The 19,331-nt window shown below is 35.6% G+C and overlaps 1 protein-coding gene across 1 annotated transcript in view; it reads left to right on the forward strand.

The window, feature by feature from the left end:
* The window catches only part of NDUFAF2 (NADH:ubiquinone oxidoreductase complex assembly factor 2), a 123,001-nt gene that overhangs the window by 75,817 nt on the left and 27,853 nt on the right, over positions 1 to 19,331 (forward strand). Inside the window, exons 2-3 of the mRNA XM_019743577.3 lie at positions 5,061 to 5,150; positions 18,317 to 18,357. Coding sequence (XP_019599136.3) covers positions 5,061 to 5,150; positions 18,317 to 18,357 — 131 coding nt within the window. The remainder of the gene's footprint in view (positions 1 to 5,060; positions 5,151 to 18,316; positions 18,358 to 19,331) is intronic.

The raw sequence follows: 19,331 nt of genomic DNA on the forward strand, positions 1-19,331 counted from the left end.
TCAGACATTGGCCATGGTGTGTGCCACCAGGGAGGGTAACTGAATGGTCAAGAGACGGAAATGGGAGGGAGACTTCCACACTGGGCTTATATTGCCTATTCAAAATGAATTTTGAAATCTTAAAGGAAGTACCACAGACTGACCATAGAATCTACATCCTAAAAATGATGCTTAAAATATCAAAAAGTCTTAGTTTTTTGCCTTTCAACAAGACATACCCTAATTATTCTCTTGAAGAAACTTGATCTGAGAGTAGAGGACATCTGGGCTTTTTCTACCAGTGGTGCTTGAGGTCTTTAGTGAACCCTTTTTCTCTGGAAAGTAACTGCTGGCTTACTAAAGGGAATTCCCAAAAGCATCTTCTTCTCCCCAGTATTGCTTCATCTTTCTTCCAGAAAAGGGGGAGAGGGGCGGGGCGGCGGGACAGATGACTTTTTCCCATGACGGATTTTTGTCTCTCAGAAGACTCCTTTGGTGACTAGGATATGAAACACATCTCCTCACTTTACCTCTTTCTCTCCTGATCATGAAGCTCTGCCTTAATTTGTAAAACTTGCTTTTGCGTGGCATACCTGATACTTATCTCTTAACTGGTATAAATTTTTTTTAGTATTTTTTTAGCGTGCTTTATTGCCTATTCTTAAAGAGTCACGCTGTTTTATTTCTCTGTACGTTTAAAACACAATTAAACAAAAGAAATGTTATTATACACACTTATACAAGAGTTTCCTTCTTCCTCAGAATACAAGTGAACCTGTTTGGAAACTGAATATTAATGCTTTTAAAGTTATGGAATAACAACATGAGAAACTTCATATTTTCTATGTTGTGTGAAGGGACAAATGTTTAATCTTATAAATATGTGTTATGTATATGTAAGCATTTGTGTATTTATAACCTATATATTGCCAAAATACTGAAAGGAAATATAATAAAAATAAATATGATTTTGGGGGTGGTGAGGTTATGGATGGTTTTTTTTTCTTTTTCTTTTCTGTGTGCGGTTTCCAGATTTTGCTCAGTGGATGTTTATTGAAAGTTAAATGATTGTCAGGATTGTTATATTAAATGATTTAAGATGTGTTTTCTACATTCTGAAAATACCCTAATGAAAGGCAATAGTTTTCTTTTTTGGAGAGAAATAGTAGATTTTTAATCTTCTGGGAAATGGCAGTTACTGTTCCTATAAGCTTAGGCCTTGTATTTTACTATTAATAACTGGAATGTAGTATGTTTACAGATTTAACATTTGTAGATGTCTTAAAGTCTGGCAACATAGCCTAGTGGCTAACTGTGTAGGGTCAGGAGTCAGAAGACCTATGTTCAAATCCTCATTTCTGTTAGCTAGTGTGTGACATGCGGTAAATGTCTAAAGTTCTCTTAAGCCTCAGTCTCTTTATTTATAAAATGAAGTAGTACTAGCACCTCATAGAATTGTCAAGTTTAAATGAAATTACTCATACAGAGTGAAAACTTAGTTCAATGGCTGGCACATGTTAAACATGCCATGAATTTTAGCTTTTTTTTCCTTCTGCTCACCCCTGGAATTCTAGGACCTCTGCCCTCTCCTTTTCAAACCTAATACAAGACTGTTGTACATAACGTAGGATTTTATAAAATGAAGGGTAAACATAATCCAAGTAAGACTTTAATATTCATATCTGATTACAAAGAGTTTATTCAGCCAGTTCCCATCCACAGGAATTTCTTACTGCTATGTTGATTCCTATGTCCTGTATCACCATATGTGTTGCTGGGTCTGTCTCTAGAGACTAGTGTGGTTTCCAAAGTGAGGTCTGCATGATGACTTCTTGGGTCTACAAAGACAAACCTGTTAAATTTTTAAGATATATATCTATTTTGTGTGTGTTTGGACACAAAATACAGCTAGTAGAGCAACTCAGTGATTTCATGGGTATTTTTTAGGATAAAATAAAAGTGAATATTGAAGGAAAAAGCAAGGCAAATTAAATTAAAATGTTAAGGATATAATACTACATGGTGTGACAAAAATTGCAAAGCTGGTGCTTGAGTGACTGAAGTTTACGTGTCTCTGCTTTAGCTCCTCCTTCCCATGTCTGTGTCCAGGCTTTCCTCCCACACTCTAGCCAGAAGCCCAGGACAACAGGTGAAATCTGTTTTGTACCTAAACCTGTCATCTACCCAATAGCCGGGGATCACGCCTTTTGTTTTTTTCTTCTTTTAACTAAATGGGTTCCATATTTTTCTTAACAAAGGGGTAAGAAATCTGCTATCCTCCTAGGGCAATTAGTTCAATGGCAGCTAGCTTTAAAATGTTTTAAGTTTGGGAAATAATATTGTTACTTATACTATAGTCTTTAAATCCATGTACCATTGACCATTATGATCTACCCAAATTCAAACTTTTATTTTGACTGTTTTAATTAAGTCTAATATTGTTTAATATTAAGTTAAACAACTATGCTTTGTTTTACTTAATACTCATTGAGTTCACCACTGTCAACTGTTTATTCTTGTGTTATTCTTATTAAACCTATACATATGTTAGCTTAAATTTTTTGTTATTTTTTTAGTGGAAATTAGATCCTAAAAATTTGACACTTGAACAGGTACTTAAATTTGCTATTTAGTAGATGCAATTATTTTTTTGCTGTGATAAGTAGGATTGTCTTTACAACTGTTGTATAAAAGCATATTAGTATGAGTAAGTGTGCAGTTTATGCATAATTTCTTACTCAGTGGGAGGCATAAATTTCATTCCCAATTCATAAAAATTGTACAACTAGAATTTATTCTTTATTCCAAAGAATGGAGTAGTTTTAAAACTATTTGGGAGGCAAGACCCATATCTGATTACAAGGAGTTTATTTAATAAATGAACAGCCTTATTTTATATTTCTAAAAATGTGTACATCTTTGATGTCGTCTATTTGTAAACAAAGGGTTTTTTTTCTATCTATTATCAAGGAATTAAACAAACTGTTGAATTTTTTTTTGTCTTTTCATATACACATACATAGGTATGACTTTTTATTTTTAAAAATCTTAGGATACCTTAAATGAAGTGTACAGATCTGATGGTAAAATAAAAAGTTAATTTTTGTGTCACAGACATATTGATATACTTGTAATACATATGCATTTAGTGGTACTAGTGTGAATGGTAGACCCCTCTATCCTCTCCCCATGTGCTTTTATTGATATATATTTAAAAGCTTGTAGAACACACACATACTTTGAGAAGGCCATTTGTTAGCATTTTGCATTTTATACAGCAGTTTTCCTTTCTACACTGCTGTTGCTAAAAAGACATACTTACGTCCAGGTATTTAGATAAAGACTGTATGAAGGTATTTTGACTCTTTCAAACATTTTGAAAATTGCCATCTAAACTACTTTAGTTAATGCTGAATTTATGGTAACTCTTGTTATTACGATATGTGTATTATATGGATATAAATCGCATTATAATAAAAATACACGTACATATATTGAGCCTCTGCTATGAGAATAATGCAGCTGTCATTGTTATAGGCTCCTTTTACCCTGACCCTCGTCCCTGCGCCCTAGAGACTCTACTACTGATCCCTCCCCATACTGTAAATTTTTGGATAAAGTAAACAAAAGGTGATGAAAACCCCTTTATAAAACTTGGGGAACATCTGTGTTAGAATGAAATGAGCCTGATTAAGTGAGATCATAATGAAATGCAGAGATTCCCTGAGCCCACACTTCAGAGTTATCAGCCATTACTGGCTTATCCACAAAATCCCAGCCTTTCACTTACTAAACAGAGGAAATAAAACTTAGGCACTCAGTGTCCACTCAGTGTCCTTAGGCTACCCTTTGGTGGCCTGAGGACACCTGCATAGTCACTCCCAGGAGGAGTTTCCTTGTCTGCAATTGAAGGAATTTGTAGTTAGTACCATTTTAGGCAGTGTACGAGAGACATTTACAGGCAGCAAGGTCAATGTCTTCAGTTACGTCACCCATTCTATTTAGCACAGGCCTAGGAGTGGACAGAGAAAGTAGTGTTTTGTAAGGCTTGTTCCTCTCCATGACTGATCATTGTTAAGCCATGTTCCTCCCCCTCATCATTACTTACCAGTGTCTTCTCTGTTTCAGTTCACGTTCCCTGGAGTAGGCAGGCACAATTGTTAACTATTAGGAGAATAGAAAGCATACATAGTTTTCCCAGGCTCAAGGTTTAATGAAAAAGGAACATGAAATGAAAAAGGAACATGAAATGAAAAATGTTTGGAAACCACCATTTTGACAAACCTACTTTGAAAGGTATCATCAAGACTTTCGGAGACAGAAGAAGATACCACATATTTTTGTGCCTCCCCTATGACCTTAAAATACACACTAATCAATTTTTTTTATTATTGAAAAATATAAACAACAGACACTCTCGTCCCATCCCGACCCCTTTCCACCTTTTCTTTACTTCTGTCTGCTTTCGTGTTTTCTGCGTTGTTACCATCCTGCTCCAGATGTTGATCTCACTCCTGAAGCACCGTACCCGAAACTCACCAGTTTTTGTCTCTCTTTGTTTAGATTCCCTTGAGCGGTACTCACTCAGATGGGCCACAGAGCGCAGTCCATGACTTGGTTCCCTTGGGTTCACCAATGTACTTTGGGGACAGGGTGGCAGCAGAGACTTGTGGTTCATTACAGACCTAATAGAGGCCATGACTATCAATTCCCTCGGGCAGTAGCACCTCTAATATATATACTTGCAGAGTTTGCATGGAATACTCTGCCAATTACTCAAATGTTTTTTAATTGGCTATTAGTGCCCTACAGATTAATTGGTTCCTCTTTTTTCTGTACGCAGAATCTAGATTTATTCTACCAAAATTAATTTTGCATCCTGTGGTAGAAAATTAACATCTTTGCAGTAGTTTAGAAATTGCTTTATTCTAACATACATAATTTAAAAATGGAATCTACTGTTTTTCCTGTTAATTCTTTTACATGAGGAGGTGTGCAATATCCAAAGAGAAAATATTACTTGTAGTAATTACTGTGTCGTGGGTTCATTTATACATGTAATATTCACTTTTGTCTTATAGGACAGATTATTCGCGAGAGAAGAATTGTAGAAGCAGCAAATAAAAGAGAAGTGGACTATGAAGTAGGGACTATCCCAACAGAATGGGAAGGTAAGTTTCTGCTTTTAGTAATATGTTTTTGAAGGCCAATTGTTTAACTCTGTACCCAGTCAATAAGAGCACATATAATTACATGTTTATTCTTTTTGCAAAAACTTTTACAGTCTAAATCCATGAAACCTTTTTTTCAACATTGCATTTCTTTGAAAGTTGTGAAGGTGCCACTTTTTAGTAAAGGAACACCTGTGTAGTGAAAAGAACTATTAAACATTAGCAGAGCTGGGACTCGGGCAAGCGAAACTCCAAAAATACAAAATTGAAGGAGGCACTCACTGTCATGTACTGACCCACTCACTGTCATGTACTGTTGCACTTGCCAACCCCGGGGTTGGAGTCCTGTTTCTGGCACTCACTACCCACATGAACTTGGAAAAGTAACTCAGACTTCTCAGTCTTACTTTTATCTTTTCTAAATTGTGGATAATGGATAATACTTGCTGTAGATACCATTTAAAGTATCTTTTCAACTTACAATGACCCTGTCAGCTGACCTTCTGTTTCGAGAAGGATGGACACTTGATCCCTATCAAACTTTGGAATTAAGGTAAAAGATCAAAGAGAGCGAAAACAGTAACAGTCAGTCTCTCAGTATGTAGGGAACAGTGACATTTGAACTTGGTAGCTTGTGGGTGGCTATCTTCAATCCACTCTCTAAGCTTTGTTGCAGAAAAAAGCTGATCTACTAAGAAGAAAACAGAAACTAGTCTGCCAAGAGAAGTATACAAGACAGAGCCTATTTCCTAGGTTTCCAGCAGCTTCCAGTTCCCAGCTCCATTTCTTTCTGAATGAAGTTCAGCTGCAAGTCTGCCTTTGCGTTCTAAGTACCACCCGATAACCTTGTTATAAAATTTTCCTTTTTCCTTACCAGTTCGTAGCCTAGGGCCTGACACATAGGGAGGCACCTAGTAAGTGCTCAGTAAATACATGTTGAATATATGAAGTCTATCTCTAGTTAGCTTTTGTTATTTGCAACTAAACGAACCTTAAGTAAAATACCAATACCTATGTTAAATATCACTTAACACTTATCATGTGTTTCCCTATACACCTGGTATTATGCCATTGCTTTTACAATCATTATATTGTTTAATCATCACAACAATCCTATGAAGCAGACACTGTAATTATATCCATTTAATAAATAGGGAATCTAAAGTTTGAAATGAATAGATAAGCTGCCTGTGTTACAGAGCTGCGCAGTGTAAGCAGTAGACCCACTGCTTCGTGATGGGTGTAGCGTGATACCTTACGTATGGCAGCTATAGGAGTGAAGTTACTTTTATGCCAACATGTCAGTGTAAATATTTTCCATTTCTTCTTATTAAGTATGAAAATACTAGAACTGTGAAAAACGAACATAAAAGTGGGTAGATACCAGAGACTTTTTGAAGAAATACAGAACATAAAACTGGCAACTTCTAGGAGTAATTGAGCTTTCTTATTTTAACAGACTTTCCAATGTTATAAGCTACATTTGCAATTCTCAAATAATGCTTGTGCCTTCTTATAATGAGTCTATTTCATCATTTTTTCCCAGTAATAGCATAAAATTAAAATGCTTATAGAAATAAATTAAGTTATAAATAAACAAATAGGTAATAACTTGTTTTTTTAGCCTTTGAGACTTTGAGAGAATTAGAATGAAGTTCTAATGCTTTTTATGGCTCTGTCCTGATCTAGTAATTCAGCATAACTATCTCATGAGGCATATCCTTAAAACAAGTGTATCAACCAAACACTGAAACTAAAATTAGTTTTATAGTGTTACACATCAATTTAATGTGAAAAAAAAGCAAACAAAAAAAACTTTGTACTGTGAGAAAGTAAATTAAAATGTAAGTAAACACACAAAACACTGTATACAGGAAAGGAAAGAGAAAAAATACTTTTAAGTTAAATAGTGTTAACACCAAATGAATCTGAAGTATTTTCAGGTCCAGATAAATATATTTGTCAATTATTAGTAGCAGAGTATAGGAACCCACAAGCTGCATATCCTGCCACAATGTGTGTTAGACAGTTTACTCTTTACATTCATTTATTTAGTAAACATCTTTGAGAATCTCTGCGTTCATGGAGTTTCCATTCTGGAGTGGGAGAGTGGAGGCAGAAAGACAGTAAACCAGATAAACAACAGTGTAGTATGTTAATGGCCACAGAAAATAAAGCAAAGAAAGGGAATAGAGAGTGTTGGAGAGGGTTTTGCAGTTTTAGAAAGTGTAAAGAAACGACGTTGCTGAGAAGATGACTTTTGAATAAAGGCAGAAGAAGAAGCTTGCCAGGCAAATAAGTAGCAGACTAGCATTCCTGGAGAGCAGGTGCAAAAGCCCTGAGGCAGGAGCATGCTCAGACGTTTAAGGAACCGCAAGGAAGCCAGTGTGACTGGAAAAGAGCCAGAGGGAAAGTAATAGAAAAAGTTAGGAAGGTAATAGGATGCCCAGTCTTGTAGGGCCTTCCTCATAGGCGGTTTGAAAGGTGTAGTCATATGCTCTGACTTGTGTTTAACAGGGTCACTCTTGCTGCTACATTACTGAGAGACTGAAGGTGACGTAAGCAACACAGAGGTAGGAGGCTTTTGTAATAATTCAAGTGAGGGATAATTGTGACGGACCAAAGTAGCAGTGGGCATGGAAAGAAGGAGTTGCATTCTGGGTCTGTTGTAAAAGTAGAGCCAATGGGATTTGCTGACAGGTTGGATGTGGAATGTGAGAGTAAGAGAGCAGTCCGTGATGACTCTTAAGCTTTTGGGCCTCACCTGGAAAAAACAGTAGTCCTGGTGACAGAGAGGCAACACTGTGGCAGGAGCAAGTTTGGGGGAAGTTAGATTAGTTTTGGCAACGTTAAGTTTGGGGTGCCTATTAGACATCCAAATACAGATATTAAGTTGTACATAAGCCAAGAATTTAATGGAAAAGTTTGGGTTGCAGATAAAATTTGGGAGTTAATAGGAAATAAATAGTATTTAAGGCTGGAGACTAGATGAGCTCACAAAGGGAACGAGTGTAAATAGAAAATAAGAAGTTCAGAGACTGAACCCCTTAGGCTACTCGAAGGTTTAGAGACATGAAGACAAAAAAAGGAGCCGCCAGAAAAGTAGGAGAAAAAAAGAAAAGTGTCCTATTCTGGAAGCCAAATGTTAAGGAGGAAGAAGTGATCGACCATTTCAAGTGAGGGCTGAGAATTAACTCTGGTTTAAGAACAGAAAAGTCAGTGATCCTGACAAAAATAGTTCTGTAGAGTGTTAGGAACAAAAGCCTGATAGAAAAAAGAATGGCAAGAAAGAATTTGGAAAGAATGGGTATAGACAGTGCTTATGAGGAGTTTATCTGTAAAAGGAAGGTATTAAGGCAGTACCTGGAGAGGAAAGAGGAGTCAAGGCAGGAGAAGTAACCCAACTTTGTAACGGTGATGGGAAATCTCAAGTCAGAAGGAAGCATTAATGATGCAGGAGAAAGAAAGTTCTTGAGGAGCAGGACGGGACAGGCTCTAGTACCCACGTGGAAGCCCTGGCCTTTCGCAAGAGCACGGACAGCTCAGCAGTAGCAATAGCAGAAAAGTAGAGCATATGGACGTGGATGCAGGTAAATGGGTAGATGTGGTAGTGAGAACTCGTGTCAGTTCCCTTTCGATTCCTCCAAATGAAGCACAGAGACGTTAAAGAACTTCCTAAGTACAGACAGCAGCTATTGCCAAGATTTGACCCCAAATTCTCTGTCACCAAAGTCTTCACTCTTGATATTAGAGTATATTGCCAGCCTCAACCACCCGGCTAAGTCCTGCTTATACTTCAGGTTTTAGAGTAGACACTGATTCCTTTAGAAATCTTTTCTGACCCCACCCCTCGTCCCCTAGTGCGAAGTGGAATGTTCCTTATTTTGTTTTTCATTTCACTTTATGCCTCCCCTAAGAATAACACTTAACACACTATGAAATATTCCCTCCTTGCTTATCTACCTCCTCTGCCTGGACTTAAAGATTCTTTACGATAGGGTTTTTACCTTGTTCATCATTGTGGCCTCAAGGCCTAGCTCAACAATTAATGTAAAACAAATGTAAGCTCAATCAATATTTGTTGATGAATGCATTTTAAATTGAAAGTACATAAGGAAGAGACATTTTAGAGACTTTGCTGACTTGCTGGAAATAGTCCATTTTAAAAAGAAATGCATGGAACAGCACACCAGAGCAATTGGTTCCAAACATATAGAACATGCAGACAGAGGTTCAGCTGTGGGAGATAGTTTAGTACTAGCTACTGAACAATATTATAGTTTCAGGGACCCTTGTAAGTTTAATCCATGGCATGATATATTGTTCTTATATAGAACCACTGAAAAGCTGTGTGTCTATAATTCAGATGACATTTATCTTCCATTTCTGTTCCCTTTTTCTTGATTTTGGTAACCTTAAGCTCATTTGCTGTTAACAGTAATAAACATGATTGATGCAAACCCTAAAATACTTGCAAAGTAGAATATAGCGGGAAAAGACAGAAGCCCTCATCCAGTATTTCTTTTTAATGGGGAGGTAGTCTTTCCTTATCACACATACTCATAAAAAGGTAGGAGTAAAACTTTAGAATAAAGTCAGGTAAAAATTACTTTTTAGATATACTTTTTAGACCACACCTGACTATCATTAACAAATTAATAATGTTAATGATAAAATGCATATACTGTTGTCAGTATAAAATGCACTTTTAATTAGTGAACATGTTTTTCTCAGGTCGCAAGAACTACCCCCCAAGAATTTTCAAGGTAAACTTCATGAAATAATGGACAAAGTATGATGTTATCCTTATCCCAGCATCAGAAGATCTTGGTTATGTTCAGGTCCTTCAATGGCCATTTACTATCTTGGTCATTTTGGGCATATCAATTTACCTCTCCGGTTTTCATCTGTAAAATTAAAAGGCTGGGTTCAATATCCTTAAGGTTCCATCTGTCTCTAGTGTTCTATGATTATATAACTCTAGAAGTATCTAATCAACCAGAGCCTCTGGACCTGCTGTTCAACCAAGTTGCTTGGCTGGGAAGTATTGAGTTGATAGTGGTCTCCTTCATCAGATAATAGGATAGCAACATATGTTAGTTATTTAGTGCTGCATAACAAATTCCCCCAAAAGTTAGAGAGAGGCCTAAAACAGCAAACATTCATTATCTCATAGTTTCTGTGGCTCAGGAATCTAGGGTGGCTTAGTTGGATATTCTGGCTCAGGGTCTCTCCAAGGCTGCAATCACGGTATTGGCCTGGCTGCAGCCATCTGAGGGCTTTTCTCAGGGATTAGCCACTTTCAAGCTCATTCACATGACTGTTGTCAGGCCATAGCCCATCTCCTTCCAAGCTCACTCAAACGGCTATTGCCTGGCTTCAGGCCCTTCGTGGTTATTTAACTGAAGGTCTCAGTTCCTTGATGACTGTAAGCTTTGTAAATCTTCTCGTATTCCTTCTTCAACATTCTGCAAGAGTTTACATAGAGTTGATATTACTTCTTTAAATATTTGATAGAGTTCACCAGTGAAGTCATCTGGGCCTGGAGTTTTTAATTACAAATTCAATTTCTTTATTATATCTAGGATATTCAGGTTATCTATTTCTTCTTGAGTGACTTTTGGTAGCTTGTGTCTTTCAAAGAATTTGTACATTTCATCTAAGTTTCCAAACTTTTTGGCATAAAACCAACCATAATATCCCCTTATTATCTTCTTAATATCTTTAGAGTCTGTAGTGATGTTACCTCTCTCATACCGAGTTGTTATGGTTGAATTGTAGCTCCCCAAATTCTATATTGAAGTCTTAACCCCTAATATGTCAGACAGTATTTGGAGATAGGTCTTGTAAGAGGGAATTAAGTTACAATTAGGTCATTAGGATGGAACTTACTCCAATATAACTGGCATCCTTATTAGAAGAGGAGACGAGGACACAGACATGTACAGAAGGAAGACCATGTAAATACACAGAGAAAATACCGTTATCTAAAAGCTGAGAAGAGAAGCCTCAGAAGAAACCAGCCTGCCCAACACCTTGATCTCAGACTTCTAGTTTCCAGATTTGCAAAAAAAATGAATTTCTATTGATTAAGTCACTCTATCTGTGGTGCTTTTATGGCAGCCCAAGTAAACTAATACATTAGTGTTGAGTATTGTTTATGATTCAATTTTATTTCTTTTTGTAGGTTATTAGCTATATCTCTTTTTTTGTTGTTATTTTAGTGGTTAGATTTTCCAGACTACATCTTCAACAGATCAGTCTTTATGTGATTATTCCACTTCATACAGAGTATAAGAATCTTATAAAAGTATACCACCATGTTTCCCTTCCAATATTTGTTATTATTGTCGTATGTTTTAGTTCTAAACATGTTACAAACTACACACTACATTGTTATTTTTAGTTAAATAGTGAACCAGCATTTAGAGAGATTTAATTAGAAAAATATGACATATTTATCCACATTACAACCATTTATAATGCTCTTCATTCCTTTTTGTAGAGCCAGATTTCCACGTGGAGTCTTTTCCGTTAGTCTATAAGGCTTCCTTTAACATCTGTTTAAATGTGAGTCTGCCGGTGTTGAACTCTTTCAGTTTTTATATGTCTGAAATATATTTTTAAAGATATTTCTCTGGATATAGTATTCTACGTTGAGAGTTTTTTGTTCTTTTTTTTTCTTTCAGTAGTTTATAGATATTCTGCCTTACACAGTTCCTGTGACAAATCTGTTGTCATGCTTATCTTTATCCCTCTGTATGTAATATATATTTTCTTCTTTGGCTGTTTTAAAGTTTTTCTTTTTGTTAACTGCCTTTGAGCAATTTGATATGATGTAGTCTCTTGTGCTTAGAGATTCTTGAGCTTCTTAGGCCTGTGGATTTACATTCTCCATCAAATTTAGAAAAATTCTGTGCCATCATTTCTTCAAACTTTTTTCCTGTGTCCTTTTCTGTCCTCTCTTCTGGGGACTCCATTCACAATTTTAGGCTTCTTGAAGTTGTGTCACAGCTCACAGATGCCCTGTTCATATGTGGAGACTTTTTTCTCTTTTGGGTTTCATTTTGTATAGTTTCTCTTGCTTTATCTTCAAGTTCATTAATCTTTCCTTTTACAATGTCAAATTCCTATAAATCCTCTAGATTCCTATTAATCTAGAGTATTGCTCATTTTAGACATTGTAGTTTGATAGGGGTCTATTTTATATCTTCCAGGTCTCTGCTTAAAATGTTTTATCTTTCCTGTAGCTTTTTTGAACATACAGAGTGCAATTATAACTTTTAATGTTCTTGTCTGCTAATTCTATCATCTGTGTCTATTTTCAATTGGTTTTAGTTAGTTGATTCCTTTCTTCTCAATATGGAAATTATTTTCCTGCTTCTTTGTTTTCTCGGCTATCAAACATTTTGAATTTTTGCTTCGTTGGATACTGGATATTTTATATATTCTTGAGCGTTGTTCTGAGACACAGTTAAGTTACTTGGAAACAGTTTGATCCTTTCAGGACTTGCTTTTAAGATTTGTTAGGTGGGACTAGAGCAGAGTTTAATCTAAGACTAATAATTCTGCACTGTTGATACAAGTAATTAATTATGCAATTAAATACATCCCATCACCTTTACCATATTTTCATAGTTAGACGTAAGTCACAGGTTCTGCCTTCACTCAAAAGGAAGCGATCATACAAAGGCCTGAACACCAAGAAGTGGGCGCTGTGGAGGCCACCGTAAGAGTCTGTCCACTATGCACAGTAATATGAATGAGCTTAAGAACATAGTGGTGAATAAAATAAGTGAGAGTACATACTTTCAGATTCCATTTATATGAAATAATAGATAAGGCAAAATGAATCAATTGTGACCGACAGTATATCACTCATTGGGGGCAATGGGTGGGTGTTTGTATATAGTCAGACACCAGGGATCTTTTGTGGGTGATGGAAATGTTCTGTATACTGATTGTGGTGCTGGTCATAAGGTTGTACACATTTGTCGGAACTCAGGGAATTGCATACTTAAAATGGTCTCACTGTATTGTATATAAGTTATATCTCAATAAAGTTGATTAAGGAAAAAGAACAGTAATAGCTTTGAGCATCACAAAATTTGTAACTTAAATGTGGTAACTAAATCCAATAATATCCTTAAGGTATGCTTAAGGGTCAGTAATCAGACAATGACTTATTTCATAAGTCATTTGAAGAATTTTCATAATTAAAAAAATGTGGAGTTTTTATTTTTATAGTTCTTTATGATGTGTCAACACTCAACTGACAAAAATCATTTTTTAAAAGACAAGTAGTAACAAGTGTTGGAGAGGCTGTGGAGAAAAAGGAACCCTTATACACTGTTGGTGTGAATGCAGACTGGTGCAGCCACTATGGAAGGCAGTGTGGAGGTTCCTCAAAAAATTACGAGTAGAATTACCATATGACCCAGCAATCCCTCTCCTGTGTATCTACCGAAAAAAATCTGAAAACATTTATCCGTAAAGACATATTCTCCAATGTTCATTGCAGCTTTATTTACGGTGGCCAAGACATGGAAACAACCAAAATGTCCTTCAGTAGATGAATGGATAAAGAAGTTGTGGTATATATACACAATGGAATACTATTTGGCAGTAAGAAAAGATGAAATAGGACCATTTGTGACAACATGGATGGATCTTGAGATTATAATGCTAAGTGAAATAAGTCAGACAGAAAAAGCCGAGAACCATATGATTTCACTGATATGTGGTATATAAAACTGAAAACAACAAAAGAACAAGACAAACAAATGAAGAAACAAAAACTCTAGACACAGACAATAGTTTAGTGGTTACCAGAGGGTAAGGGGGGAGGGGAGTGGGAGAGGAGGGTAAGGGGGATCAAATATATGGTGATGGAAGGAGAACTGACTCGGTGGTGAACACACAATGTCATATATAGGTGATGTATTACAGAATTGTACACCTGAAATCTATGTAACTTTACTAACAGTTGTCACCCCAATAAACTTGAATTAAAAAATAAAAAATAAAAATAAATAAAGCAATTATACCACACACACACACACACACACACACACACACACAAAGATGAGGCTTTATTACAATGTCATCTTTTTCTTAAGTGAAGTAAAAAACACATATTTCTAAGATAATAACTTTTGGATGCAGACTGTTGAGAACCTTTCTACAATTTTAGTTCTGAATGGTCATCTACTGAATCTGGTGATAAATGTCTCATTTACCTTAACTCCTGTTGGCAATGCTTCTAAAAGTATATTAGCTATTTTCAGTGCCTATGGAGATTTGAAGACTGTACTCGTGTGCTTTATGAAGTATTTTTCTGCCTGCTTCTTCTAGTCTCTTTTAGTGATTAATGGAACTTTAATTTGCACGTTCACTTTTACACTCATTATAGTATGTTATGTTCCAATAAGAGTATTAAAGTTCAATGAAAATCTCATGCATGCTGATGAGAAAGCAAATGAACATTGATGAAAGAATGCTAGAATCTTAAGGCATAAACTGTCCAGTTATCTTACTAAATTCTATTCAAACAATGGTTACATTTTAATGAAGACTGATACAGACCCCACCATACAAATATAATTAGCAATGGCAAAATAATTATATAATTTATAATTGGATAGAGGTTCAGTGCCAGATTTTTCTGAGGTAAAAAAAAAGAGAAAGAAATAATTTGATGTTAATGTTTATTTTTATTCTTCCTCCTCCTGAACTTCGCCACCCTTCAGCAGGACATTTCCTTTGTTGTATGTAGTGAATGGAAAACTAGGGATGATTGTATAAGTGAGTGATCAAATAGAAAATTTCCAGTTGTAACCTTTATTGGATACATAACAAAAAGTAGGCATCAAACATCATCTCATGAAGACATTTCTGGTTATTGTAGAATTATAAATATACAAATTCATTTCAGCAATTACATTTATGTATTTTTTTAAACAAAGATCTTTTTTCCTTCAGCCTTTAAAGCAAAGCTAAAGGAAGCCCTTATATCTTTCCTTAGAGAATAGTGTCCCACGAGAGTGAATAGTCTAGGTGGTACTTAATACATTATCTGTGTTATATTACATTCCTACAGCTATGAATGAATTTCATGAACTTAATACAAAACTAGTAAGCTTTAGGAAACACATATCAGAGTTTCCTCAACCTATTAATCTACCTTGGGATTTAAAAAATTATTTGGATTCTATTGAAGTATTTTTCTTTCTCCAACCTTGCAAAAAACCTTAAATTCTGTTTCATAGGCTATCAATAAGGCAAGTTGTTGTTTTGAGTTGTTTTTCTCATGGTGATAGTAAGTGTGCATTGTGCTGTTATACTTTTTTAGCATGATCTACTGCCAACAGTATGTGTTCATAGACTCTAGAGTACATGGTAATCATTAATAAAAAGTGTAATAGTTAATAATAATTTTTATTTTAGGTAATATGAAAGTGTTTTTGAATCAAGATATACAGTTGTTGCTAATACGTTGTGGTAGCCCTAGCACAGGTGTTGGCAAATGTCTCCTTTAAAGGCCTAGATGGTAAATATTTTAGGCTTTGTAGGCCGTACAGTCTGTTACAACTACTCAATTCTGCTGTTGTAGCACAAAAGCACCCATAGACAATATGTAAACATATGTGTGGCTGTGTTCCAATAAAACCTTATTTTTGGACACTGAAGTTTGAATTCTATATACTTTTCATGTGTCATGCAATATATTTGGTTTAACTGTTTTTTTCGACCATTTGAAAATGTGAAAACAAGCTGTTGGCTGAATTTGGCTTGCAAGCTATAGTTTACCAATCCCTGCCCTACCAGTTGATTTTTCTGAATTAATTTTCTAATCTAGATTACAACCAAAGAATTACAGCCTAAAACCTTTTAGAGTTATATGGCTCACGTTGAATTATTTTAAAAGAAGCCTCTTTGCTAGAAAAAACTCCTATAAGTGTAGATAAGTAACTTTTATTTTGACCATAAAGAGGCTGTTGAAAAATTCCATAAACCACCTCTTTCCTTGATTGCACAGAGGAATCTTGCTTGACTAAGCTGGATTTTCTACTATAGGTCAAAATCCATTAAAATGAATATTTTTATAGTGGAATTATTGTATAGTAGAATTGTTAATTCAACGGCTCTATTAAATACGCACTCTTTCAAAGCATTTAGGTGCTAGAAAAATAAATCTCCCATGGATACATAGACAACCTTACAGCCCAACAAAGAATATAAAACCTGTGCAAGCTGTTGCTAGACATGGACCAAATCAGGGGTAGAAGTTCAGAAACAGGAGTAGAGAAGGCAAAACACGGGGACTGTATTAAAAATAGGTCTATGGCATCAGTGCAGGAGAGAACAGAGCAGGGAGAAAGAACCAATTCCAGGCCAGCAGTTGAATGTTGCTATTTCTGCCCCCACATCCATTCAGCACTGGGCTGGTTATGAAGTCAGGTACTTGGATGGTGGAAGGCAGGCTAGTGGAGCTGGTCAGAAGAGAAGGTAGCTGGTGAACCAGCAGAATTAAGATTTTAGAGCCAGTTCACGAGAGATTGATTCCCAGTCTGTTACTCTAGTTAAGTGAGTTTAGGCAAGTTGCTTAATCTTCCTGAACCTCAGTTCTCAGTCTGTAAAATGGTGTCAATAATTGTTATTTCCTTACATGTAGTTAGGGTCACAACCAATTTCTCTTCCTGGTTGAGTGTGCTTTACTTTTTGTTTACTAAAGTTCGGGAGACTGCTTAGCAGAGAGCATGGATGGTTTTTGGAGCCAGAGACAAGTTCAAATCTGATTTCAAATCCCACCATTACCACTTAATGCATAAATTTAGGAAAGCTATTTAATTTCTCTGTAAAATAAGGATACCACACAATTTTGTAATAAAGGTTGAATCAACTAAAGTGATAAAATAGTAGTTTTCTACTTTCTAAAGACCATATTTCCTACAATACATTTTCTCACAGTTTCCTATATATCCTCACAGGCCAAACTGATATTATTAATTTTGCTTTTTTCAGTTTATTATTAAAAATATGCTTTTTGAATAATAGTGATAATAGTAGTAAACAACAGATTTGCATGTTTACTATATGCCAGACTCTGAGCTAAGAATTTATATATACATATATAAATTTATATATAGTGTATAGGCATAATTTCATGTTACTTTACTAACAACCCTAAAATATAGATACTATTATAATTTATATTATACACATGGGAAATCTGATGCCTAGAAAATTAAATAACTTGCCCCAGGTGACACAGCTAGAAAGTGATGAAGTTATTTGAACCCAGAAAGTCTGCCTCTATTCTCCTAAACACTTTGAGATCCCAGCATCTCAAACAAGCTCTAGTCAGAACAGTGAGACCAGTCATTCCATCCATGGTACTGTCTTCTTGAATGTCTAAAAAAGGAGCCCTTTCTTGCCTCTCTTCTAATGCAAGGCACCAAAGTGTGCTATTAATCACATCATGCTTTACGCTCTTTTCGGATCCTTCGTTCTAATATCAGTGATTCTGATACACTCACTTCCATAGAGGCAGCTGGCTCACTCCCTTCCTGTTGCTATAAAGCATCTAGCATAGTGGTCAGTGCTCAGTAGGCATTTAACAAATATGAGCTCTTTCTACTCTGCAGCTCGTCTCCAAGACCTGATGATACCAACCAGAGGAGTTAGGCTGCTTGCTAGACCAGATTAGAAGAGAAATCTCTGTAAATCAAAACTTTCTATGTCCCTTCCTTTATAAATTGAGCAATAACTAATTCAGATTTTCAGGATAACGTAATTTTGGATTGCCTTGAAGTTTATTGTATTGTGATTTGGCCTGTATGCCATACATACACTAACTTCAATTCAGATGATTATGTGATGTGTGATGTTAGATATGAAAAAGTCCTCTTTATCCTCCCAAACTGTTGTATTTTTTATGATAGAAATAACCTCTGACATCATATATTTGTGTGTTTCTTTTCTGTACTCCCTTCCCTAGTATATATGCTACAGAGAGGGAACTCATGGTTGGTTCCCTGTTGACTCTACAGTGCCTAAAACAATATATAACAAGTGCTCAATAAATATTTGTATTATGCATAAATGAATAAAATGTTTGTGCAAATTATAGAAAACTTACATTTAAATATTATATTTCTTTCTAGCTTGGATTAGAAGAACAAGAAAGACTCCACCTACTATGGCGGTAAGAATATACAAGGAAAATACTCAAATTGCATGGGTTTATAATGCTGTTTCTCAGCTGGGAATTTATACCCCCAGGGATACATGAAGCCCTAGAATAAATGCAAGGCACCAAAGTGTGCATTTTACTCCACAGAAAATAATTTGAAACATTTTTATGATAAATGCACAAATTATGGAATATAACAAAATTCATATAAATTTTAAAATGAAATAATAAAAATTTAGAATAAAATAAAAACAGTTTATAGAAAGTTTAGACTTGTAGCAGGATATTTCTTCTGGCCCCTGGGAGTTCTCTGTTCTGATATGGATGCTTTGGTGGAAAAGTTTGAGAAACACTGAATATCTTGGCTCTATTCAAATCATGCTCTGCTTATTTGCCCTTATTTTATAAACTTAAAATTTTATATAAATTTAACTCTAGTAGCCAAAGAAATTTTATAGTATACAATTAGGTGGTAACATGTAACAGTCAGTAATTAATAGTTGAATTGTATTTTTATTTAAGACTTTAAAAACTTAGTTTTGGTGATATGCAGAATAAAAAGCATAGCAATGCTGTAGTATATGTGTTTTTAAAATGTTTATTTTATAATTTTTTATTTTAAAAAAGTAGCACAAAGTGTTCTAAAATTATTTGGTAAGAAATACATGTATTGCATAAAAAGAAAGTTTCCAAATTGATTAGTATACTGCCTTTCCCTTTTCTTCTCCTATTTAGGACTTCCCTCTTCTTTTCTCTCCCCTGTTCCCTCACTACTACAAACCCTTACGACAACATGAATGAGCTCTGACACTCGACCTCATGTGTTGAGAGGGTGGGTAGTCCAGAGCAGAACACATAACGACCCATTGCTCCTATACTGACCCCATCAGTGTTTGTTTGGCCACATCTGAGTGAGCACATCTCTAAGCCCATTTCTAGCTTTGTATGTTGCTTCCATCTTGGCCTTGCCCTACTCTTCTCAGACC

Source organism: Rhinolophus sinicus, chromosome 3, assembly GCF_057876585.1.
Source record: "Rhinolophus sinicus isolate RSI-liver-muscle chromosome 3, RSI-T2T, whole genome shotgun sequence".
Lineage (NCBI taxonomy): Eukaryota > Metazoa > Chordata > Mammalia > Chiroptera > Rhinolophidae > Rhinolophus > Rhinolophus sinicus.